We start from the raw sequence: 24,323 nt of genomic DNA, 5'->3' as shown, positions 1-24,323 counted from the left end.
TTGGGGCGGATCTCTGAATGTAAATAGTGTGATATTGGGAAAGATCAAGTTGCAGATGGGCTTTGTCGCATGATCAGATGTGTGAAACTAGAAAGCTGTAATTACTACTGGTCAATCTGAAGAAGCAATGTGACGATGAAATGTGATTCAAAGCTAAGTAAAGTGGTGGGATATCTCATGTAGAAACCAAGCTGAATCGAACAAACGCCGCAATGAAGAAACCGAAACTATGTTGGATTGTCACCCGCAGATTGAGAAGCCGGCTGGCCTAGAGCGGGACTTCGACCTGGAAGCGGAGACCCTGGAGCTTCGGACTGCGTGGCACTGGTGGCACTGGGTTGATTACTCTGGCTGTCACGACCTTCTGCTCTCCGGGTCTTGGCCCCCTCCTTCAATTTCTCCCAGCGGTCACGGTATCGGCCAAGAATATTCTTGAGCTTTTCGTTCTCGTGAGAAGCGCTCTCCAGTTTCTGCTGACTGCGGCGGATCTGATCCTCCAATTCCTTGATTCGCGCATCATCAGTCACAGCTGGAGGCGCAGTCATCGTAGCCACAGGAGACGTGTTAGCCGATACACCCTGCAGATATTCGGGAGCTGGAGATCCAGAGTTCTGGTGGTGCATCATTCTGATTGACTGTTGCAGGGCCATAGAGGAAGATTGAGCATTTACCTCCCACATATGCAGTCTCGTCGAAAGGTTGTCTGTTAAATTTCTCAGGGCTTCGTTCTCCATTTGCATTTCTTCAATTGTCTTCGAATTCTGCACTGTAGTAAGCTTATCGGAGGTACCGCGGCGACCAGGCCATATACGTGAGCCAGTCGCGCTATGGCGCATTTCAGGAGACGCGGGCGTTTCCCGTGCATCCACGAAGTCGTCTTCTCCCTCCTCGAGACTATTTCTGCGTGCCTGCTTTTCGGCCCGAGTGAGGATTCCAGCATATGACATGGTACCGCCGGTGGTTGGGACTACGTAGAATGACTCTGCCGGGTTCCCGGGACTTGCTCCAGAGCCATTCTGAACTGACCGCAATGCTGCGCGAGAAAATAGTTTGTTCACGTCGGGCTCGCCTGCAGTAATGGATCGATCTAGAGTAGCGTGATCGCGGTCCAGCTTCACCTCTGCTGAAGACTTGCGGTTCTGTTCAGGTCGCGCGGGATCTACTATCCCCACTTGAATTCCTGCGAATGCCAATGGTCCAGAAACTCTGGAGACAAGTCCACCAAAGGCTGAATAGAAGCGGTTGAATGTATCATCTGAAGTTGCGTTGTCTTTGGACACTCCAGACTCAGCTGCACTAGGTGCAACTTGCTGGGTGGTGACTTCGGTGGAGCTGGATGTGGGAGGAGACCATGGTTGCCTGGGTGTAGAAATGCGGCTCTGACGGGTTTTGTTCGGCACGTCGCGCAATCTGCTTTCACCAGTTTTGGCCTTTGTCGGGTTCTCCGTCATCTTGGCCGCAGCATGGTGGGAGGAGATTGTTGGTGACACTGGCGATCCACGGCGGGTGTGGGCTGGTATTCCTCGCGCAGATGCAAGATTACTGGCAATCGAGGAGGTATCTCGACTGGGCAATCGAGCATTACTTGCCAATCTCGGTGGTAGATTATGAGCATCCTGACCTGAAGCCGTGTTCTTTGTGTTTCCAGGCCCAGCGGCCGCTTGCTGGGTTTCTAGGTTTACAGATGGTGTTTCGCTCAGAGTAGCTGCTGGATGTTCATGTTGAAACCTGAGTATTTCGGCGAGCTTCTTATGGTGAGTCTCGAGGAGGCGTAATGTCCGTAGCGCCTGGTTCGGAGGATACGTCAGCCCACGAAGTAAGGTGTGGGTTTATAAAATAGTCTAGACTCACCTCTTGGTCAGAACTATTTTGTGCAGCTGTTGCAAATTCACCAGCGGCTAGATCATGCTCCTCGCTAGCTGCAACTGGGTTGGCCTTGCGAGTTTCCAGAACGGCGTTCCGCGCATGGGTGTGGGCCTAAGTGACGCGGTCAGATAACCCGATAAATCGGAGGATGGAGGACTTGCCATGGACAAAGGAGCAACCTCCATGACGATGACCTTGAAGAGGACCTATGGGAATGAGCAGGATATGTTGAGGAGATATTGGAAGGGAGATGTTCCAAGGTTGAATGGCGTTGTGCGCCCGCAGGGAAGTAGAAAAGTGTACAGTTGATACGAACTCGGATTGTACCAAATAATCTTCAAAGCCACGTTACTTAAACGTTGCTTGAACATGTCCACTACAATACAATACAATGGTTTTGTCTTAGTCAAATTGCAAACTAAATATGGCTGCATTCAGAAATGTCACATCCACATTCTGTGGAGAGATGCGGAGAGTTGATGCAGTTACACTGTACTCTGTACATTTATGTAGCTGTACAGTAATGTATACTACCTTGACATGAGTCTAACTGCTTAAAACAGAGAGTCTCATATTAACTATATATATAAACCTTAGGGAATACATAGATAGACGAACAGCGTAGTTGGTTAAAATGTAACCCTCTCCAGATCTACTTGGCGATTTCCTGACTAAGGTTGCGGAGCTCTAGGGGATGTCGAGAGTTCTGGAATCATTAACGATTCTCTCTTGTCACTTCTCCTTTTTTTCTCTTAATGTCTACTCTCAACTAGAAGAAAGAGAGAGCTTGTTACAATATAACTCATGCTTCAAAAACAAGTTTGAGTAGTGTTCTGGCACATCGGCCTTTCCAGCTATTACCTCCACATTCCTTCCAACCATGGCCGACTCCTCCTCTTCAAGCCTGAAAGAAAACAGGTCAAGGCGCTCCTGGACAGTCTCAGCAGAATCAAGCGCTATGGGAAGCAATGGTCGATCCTCACTTGATTCCACTGAGAGACCCAAAACACAGGGTGGAGATGCAGATACCAACAGGGCTGGTCCCAGTGGATTTTCGAAACTACTCGAGGCGCGTCGGAGACGGAAGAAGAACAAGAAGGACCAAAGAGACCAAAAAGACCAAAAAGAAACGGATGAGCTGGCAGTGCCCACTCTGGCCTTGGAACATGACCTCCACGAAAGCCGATCCAACGAATCTCGGGATGGGATCTCCGCCGCTACATCGTCTGTCGCGGGGAGCTCTGAGCAACCGGACGGTGAGGTCATTAATTTATTAACTGATGATTCTGAACCAGATGGGTAATTTGAAGCTTCTTTCTATTTTGTTGAGCTACTTCTAATCTTTTCCGATTATTGTGATGCAGGACTCCGCCGCTTACGTCGCATAACTCGCATACTGGTTTTTATACCTCCTCATCGCCATTGATCAAGACAACAACGGTGAATCCCACCCACAACCAAATCCTTCGAGCTGATACCACCTCAGCGATCAGCAGCCTAAGTGCCACTGGGTCCGAATCGAATTCGTCGGAACGAGCATCCAGACTTCCAACACAATCGAATCTGGCATTGGGTGTTCCCGACGATTCAAGTAGCAAGAGACGGAGCGCGTCTCCCGGACGACGCTTCAAAGGCTCGTCTAACCCCGATAAAAAGGCCCCAAATGATGACCCCGAAGCCGCATCCGTCAAGTCTGGGTCAAGCAAAAGCCGCAGTCTGTTCGGTCGACGGGGTAGTCTCCCGTCCAAACGAGCCCAACTATCGCCAGACGACGATGTCCCCCCTTTACCTGCACCAATTCGTACAGATCTCACAGATGATAAACCTCGCTCGCTTGAAGCCAGCCCGATGCCGAACACCCCGCCCCATACCGCCATTCCGGCACCAGCTACAACCGTGACACCTCCCACACCGACCGAGTTCAACCCCCTTGCCCCGCAAATTATATCCCACGACGTGACAGACTCACCCGAATCTATTAAATCAAGAAATTCCATATCTGATGGAGTCACCACTGTCAGCCCATCCGGAAACATGATTTCTCATCGCCGGGTTCGGTCGGCTTCTGCAGCTCATGTTCCAAGCAAACTTTCGAATTCGATATCCGCATTAACACCACTTGATGAGAAGACACCTGGAGCGAAGACAGCGAATTCGAACCAGCAAAATGGGTTCTTCTCCTCTGTATTCTCCGCTGCCCAAAACGCACTAAGCAACAGTCTCAACACTCAGCAAAGGAATCGCCCCACTTCTCAACCCACCGCTGCCGAGGCCGATAAATCCTCCTCTGACTCCACAGATGTCGCTGAACAAACATCTGAACAGGGTAGTAAGAGCGATGAAGGAAAGCCATCTGCCGTGGAGACCCTAGGAGCAGGAGATTTAAATTTCGCCCATCTAGATATTGATGCCCGACCCGGCGAGTCGATCACGACCCCCGACGGTGTTGTTATCACGAAGCCAGGTGGCACGCCTGACAGGCGCAAGAACACGGGTGTCTATCGTCGAGACGAGGAAGCCGCCAAGCTTGAAGACAAGCGCGCAGCGCGTGCTGTTCAAGCAGCATATGAAAAACCCGACAAGTCGGCAAGGCCCTCGGAATTGTCATTAGTCGGCGCTCCTGCAGATGACGTTTTGGATATTCAGTCTACTACCTCGCTGCCGAAGGATGGCGCAATCTTGGGTGATCAAACTCCGCCAGCTGGCAGTGTTGTCGACGGTGATCTGAGCGGGGGCATAAAACGCACTGGCAGCGTCCGTAGCAGACTCGCGCGGCGTCACCGCGGATCTTCGGGAGCCACAGCATCGACAGTTGGAGCGATTGGCATCAATGCTATTGCGCTTGGAGCTCCTGGTCTCAATGCCAGTGCTCCTCGACTGACTGGTTTTGCTGTTGCAAGCAAAAAGCGCAACAGGGACTTCCATCAGTTGTTCCGCAGTGTGCCCGAGGATGATTATCTGATTGAAGATTACAGCTGTGCTCTGCAACGGGAGATCATTCTTGCTGGTCGTATATACATCTCAGAAGGACACATCTGTTTCTCCAGTAACATTCTGGGATGGGTCACAACATTGGTGATCAGCTTCGACGAAGTTGTTGCTGTCGAAAAAGAAAGTACTGCCATGGTATTCCCCAATGCGATCGCTATCCAAACACTCCACGCCCGCCATACCTTCCGAAGTCTGTTGAGTCGTGAGTCAACATATGACCTGATGGTCAATATCTGGAAGATCAACCACCCCTCCATCAAAAGCTCTGTCAATGGAACGCGTGTGGCCCATGGAACCGGTGACAAGACCGAAAAGGTTGGAGAAGAGGAGAGCGAGTCCGATACCGAGGTGTCTGATGAAGATGAGATATATGACGAAGATGAGGAAGGAGACAATGCTGATAGTTTGTTCGAGGCTGGCTTCAGTGCCAACGCTAGTTCAACGTCATTGCCAGTGAGAGCAGGCTTGAGCCGCAAAACGTCAAATCTCTCTGCAAATGCAATTGCTCCCGCCGTAGGAACAAACGCCAATGGCGACAAGAAAAATGGCGACAAGGGTGCTTCTAAGGACGCACCGCCTGACTTCCCCGGTCCTACTACTCATGCACCCACTGAATACGTCGATCCCAACGGACAATATGAGAAGGTCATCAAGGACGAGGTCATCCCAGCACCACTCGGCAAGGTCTACTCTTTAGTCTTTGGACCAGAGTCCAGCGAATTCATGACCAAGTTCCTTGTTGACAATCAGAAGTCCGGCGAGTTACAGTTTGAGGGAACTGCCAAGGGCCTGACTACTGAAAGCCCAACCAGGAATTATTCTTACATCAAGCCTCTATATGGCTCTATTGGTCCAAAGCAGACCAAATGTATCAGTACCGAGAATCTCGACTTTTTGGATCTTGAAAAGGCTGTCCTCGTCACTCTCAGCACACAGACACCCGATGTGCCCAGTGGAAATGTTTTCGCTTGCAAGACCAAGTATCTTTTTACGTGGGCTCCCAATAACCAAACTCGCTTCCTCATGACCTGCACCATTGAATGGTCGGGCAAGAGCTGGCTGAAGGGTCCTATCGAGAAAGGTGCAATTGACGGTCAAACCACCTTCGGTAACGAGCTCGTCAAATCCCTCCAGGCTGGCGTTGTCCCTCGAGGACGTACCGCTGGCGGTGGAAAAGGCAAAGGCCGACGCAAGAAGGGCGACCCCGCCGGACGGGAATCTACTGCCGCATCTTCATTGAAGGTCACCGTCGACTCCAACACCGGAAACAGAGAATCATGGGGATTGTTCGAACCCGTTCGTCCCCTTCTCGAACCATTCACCAGTATCCTCAGTCCACTATGGAGCGGAAACGTCGCTATCATCCTCATCGGCATATTGCTGTACATGGCATTTTTCCGATCCTCGTCATCATCCCTCGCACACCAAGGCGGTTGTCCCGGCCACGGCTTGCCGCAAAGACTTGCTGTATATGAGGAGATGTGGCGACGCGAGGAAACAGAACTATGGAATTGGCTCGAGGACCGCGTTGGTATGGATGGAATGGTCTTCCCGAATGCCTACCGGGCTCCAGAACCCCACCCCAGTCGGAGGTCACACGGCGGCAGTGCGACTGACGAGCGTGAGCTAGCTTCTCGGCTTCGCGAGGAGAAGGTCTCGGATCGCGAAATGGACCATGCTATTCGTACCACGCGCCAACGCCTCGATGTCCTCGAGGAAATGATGAACAAACGCAAGGCTCAGTGGGAAGTCAACGAGCCGGCTAAAACCGAGCTGTGATCGTCTACCTCAAATTCGACATACCTTTTGCATATGAAAAACAATATCACCTTCCGACAGTCTCTTCGCAGTCCCTCCCACTCCAAAATCCAATCCCTTGTCTTCACATTTCCTTTTTCCAAACATTTCGGGGATATACAGAACTTCGGAAAAGCAGAGCTTTCCTTCTCAATACTTGTCCCCATGACATTCCTTTGAACACACAGTCTCTACTTATTTTTACCCTGTTTGCTATATAAGGGCTTTCCTTACATGTACATGAGCACCAACTATGATGTCTATACGGGTCTCTTCCCGCCTCAATCTTGTCCTTCTTCTGTTTGTATCTGAGCGTGCTTGTTGCTGTGGCACTGTATATCTTTGGGAAACATTACAATGTTGTACTCTTCTTGTCTTCTACAAGTACTTTCCTCTGTGAATATCTATCTCGTGTCAATGCCAAGTGATTTATATACCAACTTTTGATTGCAGATGTAATCAATTCACTTTACAGTTTTAAAAAGTTCATTGGCTTTATTTGAACATTCATTTGAAGTTGATAAAATATCACCCAACTATGCATCTTCCTCCGCGCCTCTATGAAGTCTCTCTTCTGATATTCTGTTGTCTTCAACCGATAGCATCTTTGATTTCTCAACCCTGTTGTTTACAGGTGATCATCTCCCCCACTGGCTGAGTCAATCATAAGTCCTAGTGCGCAAACCCGAAGCATTCAACGAGGCTGCTTCGTCTGCCGATTACCCTTCCGCCAGCCTTTGTAAGACATTTCCCGTCCACTCGCCGATCCTCCACTGTAACTGCTGCGACTGCCGCGACCACTTCCGTCTCCTCCATTTCCCCCAGAACCATCATTGTCACCCCCCAAGCCTAACTCAAGATTCCGGTTAGCGCGGAACTCGCTAATCAGCAGCCTGCAGTAGTAATTGAAGAGCTGGTAATCAATAGGGCGGTCCCTGTCATTCACCTCCTCCCGAATGAAATGAATCCGAATATGCTCGCCCTGCAGCTCTTGTAGAAGTCTTCCAAGCGCCATCCCACAGGGCTCTTCCTCGCCCTCGATTTTCAGACGATTGAACTGATTCTGATAAGCCATGATGAAGTCAATGGCAGTTTGGTGTTCGCTGCGCTTCATGTTCTGCCACTTTGCCAGCTCGTGCTCCACGTACGAGCGGTGATTGCCCGCGCTCAACAGCTTGATCGTTTTGAAGACTTCGTCCGCGTAAGTCAGCATCGTGGTCTGGACTTTGACTATTCTCTGAAGCGAGTCGTCCACCTGGTTAAGCAGCCAGTTGGCCACGATTCCGGTCCAGTACTTCCAGCGCTGAAAGTTTATGTCGGAGGCGTCTGGTTTTGGGATGTTGGAGTCGATCAGGGCTTCGAGCTAGAATGGACGGAGGACATTGGTGATTTCGTTGCCCCAGCTTGTGCTGCTGCTTTGCGGTGTCAGCTTTTTGATGCTGATCAGGCTGGTCATCACTTCTTTGGGGAGGTAAGTGGCCTGGGTGATGGGTGCTTGGAGATAACCGGAGGAATCCTCGTATCCGGGATCGAATGACATGGTGTTTGATGATGAGATAGCAGGACAAGTGTTTGTTTGGGATTGAGTTCTGATGCCTGCTGTATTTGAGATGACATTGTTAACGTGTTCTGTTGCTCACGTAGTGACCTTTCTCACCAGTAGGCATTCGTAAGGCTATTCTGCCTTTCAATCTCTTCTCTTGATGTTCAATTATCCAAAAGGTCCTGGGATGAATGAAAGAGGAAGAGAGGAGAAAAGTGGTAGTTAAAAAGAATCACGCTCTCGCCCGTTCTGGTCTGGAGAACCTACAGGGCAGGCACAGACAAGAACACCATACCACCCTTCAATGAAAGTCTGTAGATCTGATGACAGAAACAAATACCCTTTATTGTAATTCAGGGAGTTTGATAGGCTGATGACACGAGATTGGCCGCCGACATAATCGACTACGGCTTCCTGCACTTTTTGGGCGTAATACGAAACACGCTATAATGCAAACATCTTGAATACTAAGTATAGCGATTGAATACCATGGTTATTACAAAACAACACATAATGTAATAACACCGATATATAAGGCATAGGTTGCATAGAACCCAATACTATTGATGAGTATGTGCAAACGTATGTCTACGCTGTTACATGGGCTACGAGTTGTCCGAATGATCTATGAATAAGTGCAGGATCTGAATATACGATCTTACATATTCAAAATGTCTCTTTGTCAAGTTTTCATGTAATAATTGCATCTCACAGAAACGATGTCGTCTTGATAGGGTCAAAAGACTCACGTGGATAGCCCCGACTTAGCTGTCTTACCATGACTAATGGCCTACCCCCAACACAACATGCATATTTTATTAGATCTTCAAGTAGTCATCTCTCCATATAATATTATTTAACATAGGGCTCAATAGCCTCGGTCCCCTCCCAGAAGCCATTAGCCTTACTTTGAATGCATTTTCTTCATTATCCCTTCCCAATTGGGCTGCTCGCTCGGCAATTAGGGTTTTTTCATGCTGAGCAAATCGCCGATCCTGCCTACGAGAAACCTCATTTCTCCGCGAACTAATCAAAATTTGGGCAGTAGTCAGGCCCAACGGGTTTCGATTCAATAAGCGTACCGCTCCTTTGTTTTCGGGTGCGCTTGCCCTAGCTTTGCAACATTCTCTAAATCATACGGCCCAACTTGTGAGTCTCCTGCGGACCTAGTCTGCATCATTCCACGGCTCATAGTGCAGTATCTTGTAAAATAGCTGCTTGTCCGCTCTCTCAAACATCAGTATATAGCCTCTATGCACTTCTACAGCTACCTCTCTTCCACACCACACTTCCTGAAGTCCAACAAGGCCCTCGCTAAAGCATATCCTCCAGAGATGCCCTATTCCTATCGCGCAATTGATCAACGTTGACAATGTCTGTAATGCCGACGTTGCTGCTCCCGAAAATGGTGTCGCCCGGTAGTCCGTCTACATCAGCGTGGCCACATACGTTCCGTCCTGATTGAATTATAAGCTCCCGTATTTGATCTCAACAAGTTCATTATAAGAACCATCAATGGCTAGATTGTGCACTCTAACACCGCCAGTATTCAAAGCTGGGACTGGAACCGGACCAATCCTAGGTCTAGCTGGGGCCCGGTCAAGTCTTACCTTGGCCTGATTTATGTTATTTCTGCGAGCCTCGCTTGTGTATGATTAGAGGCCCCCTGATCGAATTTCTGGCTCCCACGATACAGAAATTGATGGTACTTGCAGACCAGAGAAATGAATGTTGAAAAGAAGATTGCTAAACATGAAAATGTTGGTTGTGGCGCAACAATAGCGTTGGCAAAGTCTCTATCTGGTTAGTTGTGCAGGACCACGATTTTTGATTTATTTTTTCTTTCAACTTTAACGCCGAATCAACCTTTTTCCTTATTTCTCTAAATTTTCCTGTTTGGATCTTCTTCGTCCAAAACACTTAACGTCAGAGTGTTTCCAAGCGCCTATCCGAGAAAGGTGGCCCACCTAAAGATCCATCCTAGTCACATGACTAGACCCTCAGCGGGTTTCTGTGGGCTTTGGTGTTTTGGCGAGAGCAAGATACAGCCTCAATTCTCCGATCCATCAACTCCGACCAGCGCTCGCAAAGAAGTGTTAGTAAAATGGCGGACTTCAATGCCATCGAGAATCCCCCAATCAATTATCGATCTCTCGCAATCTTTTGGGGCTACCTGTCACTCGCAACTGGGCTTATCCTCGGCTTAATCCGCGATATCTATGTCCGATATCATGCCCGCCAGAAGCAAAATAGCTGGGCTGGACCCCAGCGGCGCAAGCAATTCTATTGCTTCGCCACTCTAGCAGCTTTGAGCCTCGGTTTTACATGGTTCCATATGATCAGTTTGTTTGTTTGGTCATACAAGAATTGGGCATCTAGTCCCGATGGACTAATGTATTCGGGTGTCGATACGACTCTCGTCGTGCGCATGGGTCTTTGGCTTAAGAAGACGTATGTTTTCCAGGAAGCTTGGGAGACAGTCTCTGAGAATCCGACGCGGTTTTGGTGGAGTGGGCAGATCTTTGGGTGGACGATTGGGTGGAGTGTCTTTCTTGGCATCACCGGTAGGTTTGATCTATTCACCTCGCTCATACAGCACTCGAGGGGATAGTCCTGAAGACATCAATTTATGTTCATGCCTCGCTGATTAATAATTAAAGGTCGGAGATATTGTATTCCCCGTGTTTGGGTGTACATGCTCATTGCCCAAGCTGTCAGTGTATCTTTTGCCGCGAATCTTTTCTTCGCTGCGATTACTGTGTCCCAACGACCCAACGAGAAAAGTATTCTCTTCGCGTGGTCTCCGCCACTAGTATATGAGCTCGTTCCAGTTGTACTCTCACTCCTGGACACGGTCGCTGTCCCGATCTTCGCGTATCAGAAGCGATTTATGATCATCCTCCTCGCGCCCCATGCTCTAGTTTTTATTCCTTGCGTGCTGCGCCCAATGAGTTCTGCCTCTAAGAGTGCTGCAACAAAAGTCCAGGCAGAACAAACGACCAAGCGATACGCTTTATTCATATACTGGGTTGCGGCGGCGTCCGTTGTTCTGCAGGCATATTTCACTGTTCTGATGTTGCAAGATATAGGCCCAGATGTGTCATACGGAGAGGTGGCTCAACGGCTCTTCGATACGGTCTATGTCCATCCGGCTTGTAGCAGCGTGAGCTGGGATGTGATATTTTGTACACTGAGTTCTTTTGCTTGGGCTGTTGTGCACAATTTTGAGGCGAGTCGAATGCTTGGTGGACGGTGAGATAAATTGGGAGAAGTCATTTTTTTCTGGGTTATACTTTCTGGGATTAGAGCTCCACCTTTTAAGATCGCAAGTAATAAAAGCCTCAACGAAGTCTATCTGTTGCCACTAGCCAACTACTAACACTTTCCATATTGCCCGCGTGTCTCCCAGGGTTATCTTTGGACCCGCTGTTGAGCTCTTCAGCTAGATCTGCAGAAGAAGCGCAGCCAAGATCTTCGAGACGGTAATCCATTCGAATTAAATAAATAGGCGTCCCGGCTCTCCGAGATTGCGACACAAAGGTTTGGGGCCGGTACCGAGCGACTGAACTAGCACCGAATGCGAATGCGCCCCTGGAGGATAAATTAGCTCGGTGCAACGAAGAGCATGTTCAAAGTTCGTAGCCGTGTATCCATACCATTACAGGAAGAGGGTTGTTTTTGTTTTGCAATGCAAATACTGCCGAAGAATTTTTGGAGTCGCGATATTCAGATTCAAACATTTAAACTCATCGTCACCCGGGAGATCGTCGTTGGTGCCCCGTGTTGGTGTAGCGAGCCCAGCACTCGATGCGCACCGGGCCACACCGCAGTCCACACATTGTGGCGTCCGCCGCTACCGAAATGGCTGGACTTAGTTTTTGCCAGGCCCTTGTAGACCTCCTTAGGGGCTACAAACGAGGAATTATGGCTCAACACACGAGCTAGTAAATTATTAATTATGTGGATACAAAGCAGCAGCGCGCATGTGATCCAATTAGGCAGGCTATGTATAATATAGACACAAGCATGGGCTGAAAAAGAACTCAAGGTCTCATAGCCGAATTAGGAGATCAAGGATAGACTAATACAAGAACATAATCACACAATAAAGAATCCGAGCGCCCCAACTGTAGCGAGCAAGCAGGATATGCCAGCTACAGCCAGTGGTTGCGTGGAGCTCCTCTTATGCACCGGGCAATCCGACGGTGGGTTAAAACCGCCGCATAATCTGGCTGAGTGAGAGCCCTCCATGCTTGCGACAGTGGTGTTGCCAATATGGACTCGACAAGGTTGCAGCGTGGAAGTCGGGGTGGATTTCGCCAGCACCGCGCAAGTGCGATTAGTGTAGTCACCGTCAGACCACACCACGTCCTGGGAGACCTTGATTGTTTTGTCGGTCACATTAATCAATATACCGTGTTCGCCGGGGCATGTCTTGTTGGCTGTAGCCGCAACGAGATCCGGCTTGGGGCCGGAACTCTGAGTGGTGAACCCGATTCCCCAAGTGCTCGAGATGTAGATCATCTTCCCATATGCGTACCCCTCCGTCAGCAGCAAACTTTCGCTCACGCTATCATTTCTTGTATAGTTCAAGTGAAAGTTCACAAGAGTGCACTTGACATCTGTTCTCGTCGTCGGAGCGGTGCTCACTCGCCACGCTGTAATTGGGACTTCTCTATCAACGCTGATGCCCGGACTACATGCTCGAGCTTTGCCGGCAGCTAAACCCTGGTATCGCCTACCCCAATTCTGATGCCAGTAAATCATACTGCGTGATGGGCACTGCCACGTATGGGCCCTCAAGCACCTAATTCACGACTACAGGGGAAAGGTCTCGAGTGCCAGGCATTATCCGATATATGTACTTTGTTTATTGAACTTCATATTATAAACGATGCCCTCAAAACTATGCCCCGTACGCTTCGGGGTCATCCCCAGTGTCTCGTTTTCTAGACAACATAAAGGCTTTGTTTCCGGCAGCTGAAGTTTTCCATGCCATAATTCCCGAGTTGAACAAACCGTCAATTTGCTCCAACGTCAGCTGTGCAGTCTCTGGTACAAGTAAGAATACTAGCGCTGCCACGATAATGGTAACTCCGGCGTAGAAATATCCGACGTTGGTACCCATATCTCCATAGTTCGGGCTGAGCATGTATGGTGTCCAAAATGTTGCACCAAAAGAAAATATGCCATGGAAGACTGTGGTGTTTGCTTGTCCAAAGGTTCGAAGCGAAACGCTGTGCATCTCAACAGAAGCTAGGTACGCACCTGGCGCAATAGTTCCGCTAAAGACAAAAGCCCACAAACACAGGAGGACGACTACGACTGTTCGTGCCGTGCCGTCTGTCCCAAGAGATGAGTTCACAGAGGAAAGAATCAACATGCACAGGGCCATGACAGTGTAGCCTGATAGGAGTGCAATTCTTCTTCCGCCGTATTCAACGATGAATGGTCCAAGAAATGAACCCCCTAGAATGCACAAGCCAATGATGACGTTGATGAGATAGGGGTCGCCCATTCCAACCCCCTTGAGAAATAAGGCTGCATACGGCTGCACAAATTGAATACCGGTGATTGAAAGTCCAACCATGATCAAGGCTGACGTCAAGGTGCGGCGGATATGCTTCCTGGAGTAGATATCATACCACGACACTGATTCTGAAAACGCACGCTCCTTCGCAAGGTGGATTTTGATATCGTCAATCTGGGCAGTGATATCAGGCGAGTACGGGCTCAGTCCATACAGCACGCCGAACGACTGCCGAGCCTCGTCTTCCCGACCATGGCCCAGAAACCAGCGTGGAGACTCGGGAAGCATCAAGATACCAGCACCAAGAATGATTCCCAACGGTATCTGGCATAGAATAGGAGTCTTCCACTGCCAGTTATTGTAGGGCTCGAGACGTGCCGATCCAGCACACACTGCCGAAGACGCAGCATTTCCCATGGCAAGGCCGACATTGTACAGCCCTAGCGACAGGCCGCGCTTGCTGGGCACAATGCATTCCGATCCGTAGGTAACACTCGCTGCTATCAGATGGCCGATTCCTACGGCGCTGATCGATCGACACACCATGTAGTGAAGGAAGCTGCCACCGGTGCCGAGCATTCCAGCCGCGCCGATGATAGCCAGCATGCATCCGATCTGGATTGAACCCCTGCGGCCGAGATGTTGGCCTGTCAGGCCTGATATTCCGCCGCCGAGGGCTATAAATAGGTAATTCAAGCTAATGAGGGATTGTTGTAGGGGCGTTATTGTGCAATGTTGAACTTCGGCGTAGGTGTCCGGTACCAAGACTTGTTCGCAGGTCCCGAATGTTCTGGTATAGGAAGGCATGATGAGGACAGTGCCGGAATAACCGTTGTCAAAGTTCGAGATCCATGCAGCGAACGAGACCCACAGCGAAATCCGTAGCATTGATCCGGTTGTGCTGGGGCCATGTTGTTTCGGGTTTCGTTGACTATTAGAACTGGAAAGCGTTTGATCAGAGTTGGCGGTGCACAAGGCTTCGGGCTTCGGGCCTGCGATGTCCATGCTTGATCAAACTGAAGGGAAGTATACAGATGGGAGTGTTCTCTGGGCGATGCATGATTATTACAGAGGAATCGACCGATATGAGGGGTATATATGCTAGTTACTTGATTGAAGCCTTTGGTAGAATCTGGATTTTACAATCCTGCATTCTTGAGCTGCATCATTATACGTACATGGCTTATCGTCAAGAATGTCACATCTTTAACAACAACCAATGAAGGGTGTTTCTGGCACCAAATTGCTTTTCGTTTGTTATTTATTAATATTAAGTGTTTTTCGTCTGAGCCCACCCACTTCTCTTTTGATGATGTGATCCCTCTTGGAAATAGAATAGTCAAATTAATTTCGGGGGCTTCTATCCGTGAATGAGAATACATACGTGGATACCGCTCGTAGTCTGCTTCACATTCTCGCACCTAAACTCTTGTGTTGCGCGAAGTCATTCAGACTTGATTAAACCCAACCCTATTTCAGCATGGACATATGACCGTAATGCGCTTGCTTCAAACATCTCTATGCTGTTAGATCTGAAATGGATCTGAGCTGGGAATTTATAGATCGCTGGTGGGTCCTGAGCTTAAAGCCTAGAATTGGGTTTGACCCGGCCGGCGAGGGCTCCACATGTTAAGCATACAATGTACATCCCAAAGCTTCAGCGATTCTTTAGGACACCTAAGTCCCTTAGCTTGGCAACGATAAGCTTAGCACTAGCAGCTCATTGGGATTACTGGGGCAGGAGCCTAGTTGATCCATTTCAACCCCTGACCATGGGTTAGACTATACTTCGTGAGCGATAATGAGATTGAAGATCCATGGGAGAAATTAAAATCAAGAGTGAGAAATAATTCTAGAGGCCCAGCCACGGTGGCAGGATTGACGGGTTCATAATCCTGACGCGTCGAAGACTGCTACTATCAAGATAGGCTGGTATGTTGACTGAGGCCCGCTTTTTTGGTAGTCATCTTGATGTCTCGGTCCACAGTTATCCCTTCGAGCAGAATGAAAGCGGTATATTTAATAACCCATCTTTATTAGCCCTTTCTCATATGAAGGATAAAGGGCTACCTAGTAAGGGATGTGAAAGTGCGAGTTGGCCCAGAATATATCATCAGTCGGATGTATATTTTACCACATCACCTGGTCTTCACGCAATCGTCAATACCACCCACACGAGTCAATAACAAACAGCACTGAAAGTGGCAAGCGGACTATGAGAAATCTACTGTCCAAACAATCATAAGGTCATATAGACATCGATCTCAGGATCGACTCCAAGGGTTAGATCGAGATCGAACACGGACGATTTTGATTGGCTAGAGACATATTAAGTCATTTTATAGTCTGTAAGTATTTCAGAGTGAAAAAGATCGATATAAGGCTCAATCATCGCCAATTACCCTTTAGATGGCTGAATGTCGTGATTCAATATCTCTAGATAGGGCATAGTTTGAATCACGTGCCAGGCATAATCAAACGACGAACGCCCCACAAGTCTCCGCAAAGTATCCGAGTCGCAAATAATCATTGTTATGGAGCTCAAGACTATTCTCATTCTCACTGCAATCTACATAGGTAAGTAAAATCACATCACCAGGACTTATGTTTGTGCCCTAGAAAAGCCCGAAAGCCCCCGAGACAGGAGAAAGCAAACAGAACACGAGCTGACCCCTCACAAGCTGTCCGCATCTTTCTCAAATCGCGCAACTCGAGCCCAGCAGCCACAATGTCGCACGGAAAAGTCATTGAGGTCGACAAGTAAGAAACGCCCGACCTTGCGCTTAATACATCAAGTTCTAATACCGCCAAACAGCCAAGTCATCTTCAAAGCTCTCGTCTCCTCCGGCCCTGTCGTCGTCGACTTCTTCGCAACTTGGTGTGGACCCTGCAAGGCCGTCGCCCCTGTCGTTGGCAAGCTGAGTGAGCAGTACGAGAATGTTCGTTTCCTCCAGGTAGATGTGGACAAGCTGCAGAGCGTTGCGAAAGAGCAGAGCGTGAACGCCATGCCCACTTTTGTGGTGTTCAAGGATGGCAAGGAGGTCAGTCGGGTTGTCGGTGGTGATATGAAGAAGTTGGAAGAGAAGATCAAGGAAGTTTTGCTATAGTTGATATGTCGGGAACTTAGGAACTCTCGCAGGTGTTGCACCTGGCTTATATTATTGAAACCATGCCGTTCTCAATGAGTATAAATGACGAACGAGCAATGGAAATTGACCCAAATAGTTTCACCCCAAAGTCGTAGATTTACGGCGCGGCACACCTACTCGTTGAAGTTGAAACAATACCGGTGAGTGCGATCTAGTAGAATCGGACATATTCGTGCATTTCCGTAGATGCCGTGCGAGGTATGCCAGTCATTGATTGGTACCCAATCTCCGAATATGCAAGGGAGTACATCGCTGCTGCACCATGTGGTAGTCAGTATGCCCGCCACTCGATGAGGATTTAAAATTTGTGTTTCGGCCGTGAATGTATTCTGTGGATTTATTATGGGGCAAGATTAATGTCTGCGCAATTGAGCAATTGCTCAACATATCTACCCCTTTGGGCATACTCTAGAATCTAGTTCGCGAGATCAAATTTGACTCGAAGATATCCCGAGGTTAACGAGAATGGTATGAATAGGTCTGCAAAAGGATACTGGATAGGGAAGACTATTGCTTATAGTGCCGGCTAGTAATTAGGACGGGTCTACTTTGGTTCTGTGAGATAGTGGCTGTATCAGAGGTTAAGAGGATGGAATTGCCAATTATGGACTTGAGAAACCATGGCGGAGTCTGAGGTATCTTTCATCGTGTGATCAACTCTGACGGCATTATGCAATAGGCAGGGGCATAGACGTCCTTTAGAAACAAATTAAGCTAGGCATAATTTCTACATCATCAGTTACACCGAAATGGATCTCAAGGTAATGTCGCTCGAACAGGTACATTACTTTATCGTGGATCACTTTCATACGAACGAAGTGAACCAACGAAACAATTGGCGTTGTGCTTGGTTAATTATTCATCTTCTGATTATTTGGCCTCAGAATCTCCCGTTTCAACTAATTCTGATGAACGGGGAAAGTCCCGTGCTGCAGAACTTCGCTCTAGAACGAAATCTTCTGTACGTAATCAATCATAATCAGATATGCATCAAGAAGAGTCATCACGAGTCATGCTGGCTGTCGGGCTTAAACCCATTCAGGAGCCCGTCGGCTTGGCAGCACAAATCAGGTCACTCCACCGCGGAATATCCCGTCCATGGCCAGCAGTGTCCCCCACCTTTTCCGGGGATTTTCTTTTTATTCTTGCAGCGGACATATCGGGGTTCCGAGTAGGTACAGCCAACACCGCCATTTTGTAGACCCCTGTAAAAAGATGACCGACCTATACTCGTTAGCTAGGTGGAGCCGGGTGGACATTGACTAGGTATGTCCACGCCTCGCCATGTTACCGGGCTTAAGCCGTTGGCTAAAGCCAAGGGCTATCTCTTGGCTTTGGCTCTTTTAGTGGATTCTATTTTTTTCTCTCTTTCTTTTCATACCCTTCGTTTGTTTCAGGGGCACTGAGGTCCGTTGAGAATCTTGTTACTTGCATCCGTTTGATTTTATGCAATAACAGCAGGTGGAAGTGATAAAATCATACTTACCGCTGGGGGATACCGCTCGTGGGGAGTAACTATAAGACCGAGTGGCACAAGTTGGTTTGCAATCTCGGAACACTGCCGCGCTCAAGGTCTTCAATCTAACCATCCAAAATGGACGCGTCAGGCAAAAAGCTGGCCACGACCGCTTCTAGCACCAAGTCTGACGTGGATACACTGGATTCCTACAGCTATGGAAAACAGTTGGAGGAAGTCCGAATCTCAAACACACGGCCTAATACCTCGGCCCAGACGGGTGTTGATGTGAGGGAGGCGGAAAATGATTTCTTGGAATTGAACAGACAATTCTCCAGCATTTCGCATAAAGCCCACCGGCTGTCTACACAAGCATCTCGAGTATCAAAGATTGGAACTACCACACAGGATGTTGAGAAAGCGGAGGGGTCTATCCAATCGGACGATTCATGGGACTTGGAGACATCCCTCCATGGTGATCGTGTCGCTGCAGAAGAAGCTGGCATCAAAGACAAGCATATTGGTTAGCTCACTTTCAGATCCAAACAAAAACCAAAAAAAAATTATCCGGCTCATCAAACTATTTCTAGGCGTTATCTGGAACAACCTCACAGTTCGTGGAATGGGCGGCGTCAAAACCTTTATCAAAACGTTTCCAGATGCAGTCATCGACTTCCTCAATGTGCCCGGAACAATCATGGACATCTTCAGGTGGGGAAAGAAGGGCAAAGAATTCAATATTCTGCAAGGCTTCCGAGGTCTTACACGCCCAGGTGAGATGGTTTTGGTTCTGGGACGTCCTGGATCAGGTTGTACAACTTTCCTCAAGGTGATCGCGAACCAACGATTTGGATACACCGGAGTAGACGGAGAGGTACTTTACGGTCCCTTTGGATCGGACGAATTCTCGAAACGATTCCGTGGGGAAGCCGTATACAATCAAGAAGACGATATCCATCAGCCCACCTTGACTGTGAAACAGACGCTTGGATTCGCCCTCGATACCAAAACCCCGGGCAAGCGACCATTGGGAGTCTCGAAGGCCGAGTTTAAAGAGAAAGTGACCAACTTGCTCCTGAAAATGTTCAACATTGAGCACACTGCAAATACCGTGATTGGTAACCAGTTCATTCGTGGTGTCTCTGGAGGTAGGTACTTAAAAGCGTGGTTATAACGATGCAAGCTATCAGGAAAGAAGCTAATCTGAACAGGTGAGCGACGCCGAGTATCAATCGCCGAAATGATGATTACGTCTGCAACGGTTCTAGCCTGGGATAACAGCACTCGTGGTTTAGACGCTTCCACGGCTCTTGATTTCGCCAAGTCGCTGCGCATTTTGACAAATATCTACAAAACAACTACCTTTGTTTCGCTATACCAAGCATCCGAAAACATCTATAAGCAATTCGACAAAGTGCTTGTGATTGACCAAGGCCGCCAAGTATTCTTCGGCCCTGTTGCCGAAGCTCGGGGATATTTCGAAGGCCTCGGATACCGCGAAAAGCCTCGTCAGACCACACCCGACTATTTGACAGGATGTACTGATCCATTCGAGAGAGAATTCAAGGATGGGAGAAGCGCCGAAAATGTACCATCCACACCAGAAGCGCTGGTGGAAGCATTCGACAAATCAAATATTAGCGAGAAATTAGAGCATGAAATGAAGACCTACCGCGACCAGATCCAAAAGGACAAGCAGATCCACGACGATTTCGAAATCGCCAACAGAGAAGCGAAGCGCAAGTTTACTTCTGACTCTTCTGTTTACTCTATTCCTTTCCACTTGCAAATCTGGGCCTTGATGCAGCGTCAGTTTCTCCTCAAATGGCAAGATAAGTTTGCTTTGACGGTCTCTTGGGTTACCTCGGTCGGTATCGCCATCATCTTGGGTACTGTCTGGCTCAACCAGCCCAAGACTAGTGCTGGTGCATTTACTCGCGGCGGTCTTTTGTTCATCAGTCTACTGTTCAATGGCTTCCAGGCATTTTCGGAACTTGCGTCTACAATGCTGGGCCGCTCGATCGTCAACAAACACCGTTCGTTTACATTCTACAGACCGAGTGCACTTTTCATCGCGCAGATTCTTGTCGATACCGCGTTCGCGGTTGCAAGGATTCTCGTATTCAGCATCATCGTATACTTCATGTGCGGACTGGTCCGCGATGCTGGGGCTTTCTTCATTTTTGTTCTCATTATCCTCGAGGGCTACGTGACCATGACAGTGTTCTTCCGGACCGTGGGATGTCTCTGCCCTGATTTCGACTATGCCATCAAATTTGCATCTGTCATCATCACCTTCTTCGTCTTGACTTCCGGATATCTAATTCAATGGTCTGGCGCTCAAGTATGGCTGCGATGGATCTACTTTATCAACCCCTTCGGTCTTGGTTTTGCGTCCTTGATGGTAAATGAGTTCAGGCATCTGACTCTCACATGTACGAAAGATTCACTCGTGCCATCCGGCCCTGGCTATGACGACATCGCAAACCAGGCGTGCACTCTTGCTGGAGGCGAGCCCGGATCTGCAATTATCCCCGGATCCAACTATATCGCAGATACCTTCAGCTACTTCGGCGGAGACCTATGGCGGAACTTCGGAATCATGATTGCTCTGATCATTGGCTTCCTCGCTTCAAATTTGTACTTCGGAGAAACGCTTCAATTCGGTGCAGGCGGCAAGACAATAACTTTCTTCCAAAAGGAAAACGAGGAGCGAAAGAAGCTAAATGAGGCATTGATGGAGAAGAAAGCGAACAGACAGGCGAAAACTCTTGATTCCGATGCAGGCTCAAATCTGAAAATTACCTCGAAATCCGTTTTCACTTGGGAGGATGTCTCTTACGAAGTTCCTGTTCCTTCGGGTACTCGACGTCTGCTGAACTCTGTATATGGATATGTCCAGCCTGGAAAGCTCACTGCGCTGATGGGAGCATCGGGTGCGGGAAAAACGACATTGCTGGATGTCTTGGCTGCGAGAAAGAACATTGGCGTCGTGACCGGAGATATCTTGGTAGATGGCAAGCCCCCGGGCACTTCATTCCAACGAGGCACATCATACGCCGAACAACTTGATGTTCATGAGGATATGCAGACAGTACGAGAAGCCCTACGCTTTTCAGCAGATCTACGCCAGCCATTTGACACGCCTCAATCGGAAAAGTACGCGTATGTCGAGGAGATTTTGAGTCTGTTGGAATTAGAGAATCTGGCCGATGCAATCATCGGCACTCCAGATACTGGTCTCTCAGTTGAGGAGAGGAAGCGAGTAACCATTGGCGTTGAACTTGCGGCAAAGCCTGAACTCCTCTTGTTCTTGGATGAGCCGACTTCCGGTCTGGATAGCCAATCTGCATGGAACATTGTGCGTTTCCTTCGAAAGTTGGCAGCTGCTGGTCAGGCTATTCTGTGTACTATTCACCAACCGAACTCTGCTCTTTTTGAGAACTTCGATCGTCTTCTGCTCCTCCAGCGTGGTGGTGAGTGCATCTACTGTGGTGACATCGGCCCTGACTCTGAGATCTTGCTTGATTACTTCCGCCGCAATGGCGCCGACTGTCCCGAGAATGCCAATCCGGCTGAGTGGATGCTTGATGCCATTGGTGCTGGCCAAACACGTCGAATCGGAGATCGCGATTGGGGCGACGTTTGGCGCACCTCTCCTGAGTTGGAGAAAGTCAAAGAGGAGATCGTCCAAATCAAGGCAAACCGATCCCAGGCTGTCCGGGAGAATACTGAAGAGGGACATGTGGAAAGAGAATATGCTTCACCACTTTGGCATCAGATCAAGGTTGTAGGCCGACGAACTAATCTTTCCTTCTGGCGCTCAAAGAACTACGGCTTCACCAGACTCTACACCCACGCTGTAATTGCCATCATCACCGGTCTCGTTTTCCTGAATCTTGACGACTCCCGCTCCTCGCTGCAGTACCGCATCTTCGTCATTTTCAACGTCACCGTGCTTCCAGCCATCATCCTACAAATGGTCCAGCCACGCTACGACATGTCGCGTCTAATTTTCTACCGCGAGTCAGCCTCAAAAACATACAGCCAGTTTGCCTTCGCGCTGTCAATGGTCATCGCCGAGATCCCCTATAGTCTCATCTGTGCAGTGTGCTTCTTCCTCCCGCTGTACTACATTCCCGGCTTCCAGACGGAGTCCAGTCGAGCAGGCTACCAATTCCTCATAATCCTCATCACAGAGATGTTCTCCGTGACTCTGGGACAAATGATTTCAGCCCTGACGCCCAACAGCTTCATCGCGTCTCAGCTCAACCCCCCGATCGTGATTATTTTCTCTCTCTTCTGCGGCGTTTCAATTCCCAAACCGCAAATGCCAGGCTTCTGGCGTGCCTGGCTATACCAACTTGACCCCTTTACTCGCTTGATTGGCGGGATGGTCGTGACAGAACTGGAGGGTCGCGATGTTGTTTGCACAGAATCCGAACTGAATCTTTTCAATGCCCCCTCCAATCTTACCTGCGGCGAATACATGAAGCCATTTTTTGAGAGCGGGGGTAATGGGTACATTGTCGATGACGCGGCGCAGGCTTGCAAATATTGTGCATATAAGGTTGGAGAACAGTTCTATGCGGCATTCAGCATGTCCTTTGATCACCGGTGGCGTGATCTAGGTATCTTTGCAGCCTTTATCGCGTCTAATCTGATTATTTTGTTCTTGGCGGTAAGTCGCAGCCTACTTTATTTCTTTTTGTGAATGTTTGATGCTGATCACTTTTTAGTCTCGCTACTTGAACTTCAATCGACGGTAGGCTGGCGGTGGATCTTCCATTGCAATCAAAGACAGAGAAGATTGCATATGACTACTAGAATAATAAAAGTTTGTTAATTATGTCTGAAACAAAAAAGGGTTAAAATTGAATGAACCTTGTCGTATCCACGAAAATGCTCAGTTCTTCGTCCATACCCCTGAGCTGATTACCTTTCTATCAATTACTTGATCCAAGATAGTCATTACAACTTAGATATACTAGAGTCAAAGACAAATAATTATGCCTTGCGAAATTACAACTCACACGCTTCTGAGGTTAGATAGCTTTAAGAGTCATAACCCAACAGGCTTCCATGGTACTCAACCCATTAGACCTCAAGTTAATATCAATCATACAGTTAGTCATGATTTATGTCTTCTTTTCCTGACTGAGACGTTATTGGTCATAGTCTATGTACGGCATATGTGGGTTGTACATGTATATTTTGTTGGGTTCCGTGCTTCCAAATTTTCTTCATTGTGAGAAACAAATATAATTAGCCCATGTAATGCACCCAGTATGGGACTGTCGCAATACGGACTTAGAACACGCTCGAGCTGAACTCCGCAGGATGACTCCAATCATACCAAAACATACATCAGCCGGTCAGAACATGATCGAGAGCTTCGGTGGTATACTGACAACCGAATTCTTGACACCCGCCCCTGGCCGAGGTTCCTGCTTTCGACAAACCTATCGAGCTACCGTCGATAAACCGATGGACGAGCAGGTAGAAAGGGCTTTGGAGCAAGGCGGCAAGCTGTCAGGTCCACCACCTCATCTGCATCGATACCAAACGGAGTATTTCAAAGTTGGACAAGAGATGATGGGCGTTAATTTGGATGGGAATATTATCGCAAAGACAGCTCAAAATCCCGAGTTCAGTGTGCCAGCTAACGAATTCCATGGCTTCTTTCCTCACCATGATAGCAAGGGTCCAATGACGGTTGTGCTTAGTGCTTCGGACTCCGGGAGGGACTATAAGCTTGATCGAGTGTTCTTTGAAAATTTGTATGGGTATTACCATGACGCTTCGGTGTATTATGGTGGTATGAGCTATATTCGGTGGCTACAGGTAGGTTTGGCTGTTTGTGAAATTGGAGAAGAATTGACGGTGTTGTAGATCTATGATGCCGGGGATCCATACCCTTACATACCCAGATGGCTACCATTTCGTAGAACATTTTCTTACTGTTGGGGCGTTGTTGTTGGTCGATGGCTG

At 48.5% G+C, this 24,323-nt stretch overlaps 9 protein-coding genes across 9 annotated transcripts; 5 read left to right on the top strand and 4 right to left on the bottom strand.

Moving 5' to 3' along the window:
• Positions 1–227: 227 nt before the first annotated feature.
• N7529_003170 (uncharacterized protein) lies at positions 228–2,051 on the bottom strand (the record flags this gene model as incomplete). Its single annotated transcript, XM_057238697.1, has 3 exons — positions 228–1,787; positions 1,852–1,977; positions 2,028–2,051. The coding sequence occupies 3 exons, from the start codon at positions 2,049–2,051 to the stop codon at positions 228–230; spliced, it is 1,710 nt and encodes a 569-aa protein (XP_057101308.1).
• Positions 2,052–2,746: 695 nt separating this feature from the next.
• On the top strand, positions 2,747–6,636 carry N7529_003169 (GRAM and VASt domain-containing protein; the record flags this gene model as incomplete). Its single annotated transcript, XM_057238696.1, has 2 exons — positions 2,747–3,165; positions 3,231–6,636. 2 exons carry the CDS (start codon positions 2,747–2,749, stop codon positions 6,634–6,636), a joined length of 3,825 nt encoding a protein of 1,274 aa, XP_057101307.1.
• Positions 6,637–7,348: 712 nt separating this feature from the next.
• On the bottom strand, positions 7,349–8,194 carry N7529_003168 (uncharacterized protein; the record flags this gene model as incomplete). The annotated part of the gene is given in 2 exon segments (XM_057238695.1): positions 7,349–8,017; positions 8,036–8,194. 2 exon segments carry the CDS (start codon positions 8,192–8,194, stop codon positions 7,349–7,351), a joined length of 828 nt encoding a protein of 275 aa, XP_057101306.1.
• Positions 8,195–10,301: 2,107 nt separating this feature from the next.
• On the top strand, positions 10,302–11,453 carry N7529_003167 (uncharacterized protein; the record flags this gene model as incomplete). The annotated part of the gene is made up of 2 exons (XM_057238694.1): positions 10,302–10,761; positions 10,858–11,453. 2 exons carry the CDS (start codon positions 10,302–10,304, stop codon positions 11,451–11,453), a joined length of 1,056 nt encoding a protein of 351 aa, XP_057101305.1.
• An 842-nt stretch (positions 11,454–12,295) lies between these two features.
• Positions 12,296–12,964, bottom strand: N7529_003166 (uncharacterized protein; the record flags this gene model as incomplete). The annotated part of the gene is made up of 1 exon (XM_057238693.1): positions 12,296–12,964. The coding sequence occupies one exon, from the start codon at positions 12,962–12,964 to the stop codon at positions 12,296–12,298; it is 669 nt and encodes a 222-aa protein (XP_057101304.1).
• A 139-nt stretch (positions 12,965–13,103) lies between these two features.
• Positions 13,104–14,732, bottom strand: N7529_003165 (uncharacterized protein; the record flags this gene model as incomplete). The annotated part of the gene is made up of 1 exon (XM_057238692.1): positions 13,104–14,732. The coding sequence occupies one exon, from the start codon at positions 14,730–14,732 to the stop codon at positions 13,104–13,106; it is 1,629 nt and encodes a 542-aa protein (XP_057101303.1).
• A 1,529-nt stretch (positions 14,733–16,261) lies between these two features.
• On the top strand, positions 16,262–16,834 carry N7529_003164 (thioredoxin family protein; the record flags this gene model as incomplete). The annotated part of the gene is made up of 3 exons (XM_057238691.1): positions 16,262–16,304; positions 16,352–16,487; positions 16,543–16,834. 3 exons carry the CDS (start codon positions 16,262–16,264, stop codon positions 16,832–16,834), a joined length of 471 nt encoding a protein of 156 aa, XP_057101302.1.
• Positions 16,835–18,470: 1,636 nt separating this feature from the next.
• Positions 18,471–23,101, top strand: N7529_003163 (putative ABC transporter; the record flags this gene model as incomplete). Its single annotated transcript, XM_057238690.1, has 4 exons — positions 18,471–18,855; positions 18,923–19,480; positions 19,544–23,013; positions 23,072–23,101. The coding sequence occupies 4 exons, from the start codon at positions 18,471–18,473 to the stop codon at positions 23,099–23,101; spliced, it is 4,443 nt and encodes a 1,480-aa protein (XP_057101301.1).
• A 571-nt stretch (positions 23,102–23,672) lies between these two features.
• Positions 23,673–24,224, top strand: N7529_003162 (uncharacterized protein; the record flags this gene model as incomplete). Its single annotated transcript, XM_057238689.1, has 1 exon — positions 23,673–24,224. One exon carries the CDS (start codon positions 23,673–23,675, stop codon positions 24,222–24,224), a length of 552 nt encoding a protein of 183 aa, XP_057101300.1.
• Positions 24,225–24,323: the final 99 nt, after the last annotated feature.

Source organism: Penicillium soppii (genome assembly GCF_028829465.1).
Source record: "Penicillium soppii strain IBT 18220 chromosome Unknown utg000003l, whole genome shotgun sequence".
In the NCBI taxonomy this organism is placed as follows: domain Eukaryota; kingdom Fungi; phylum Ascomycota; class Eurotiomycetes; order Eurotiales; family Aspergillaceae; genus Penicillium; species Penicillium soppii.
This window is presented reverse-complemented; position numbering and strand designations above follow the sequence as displayed.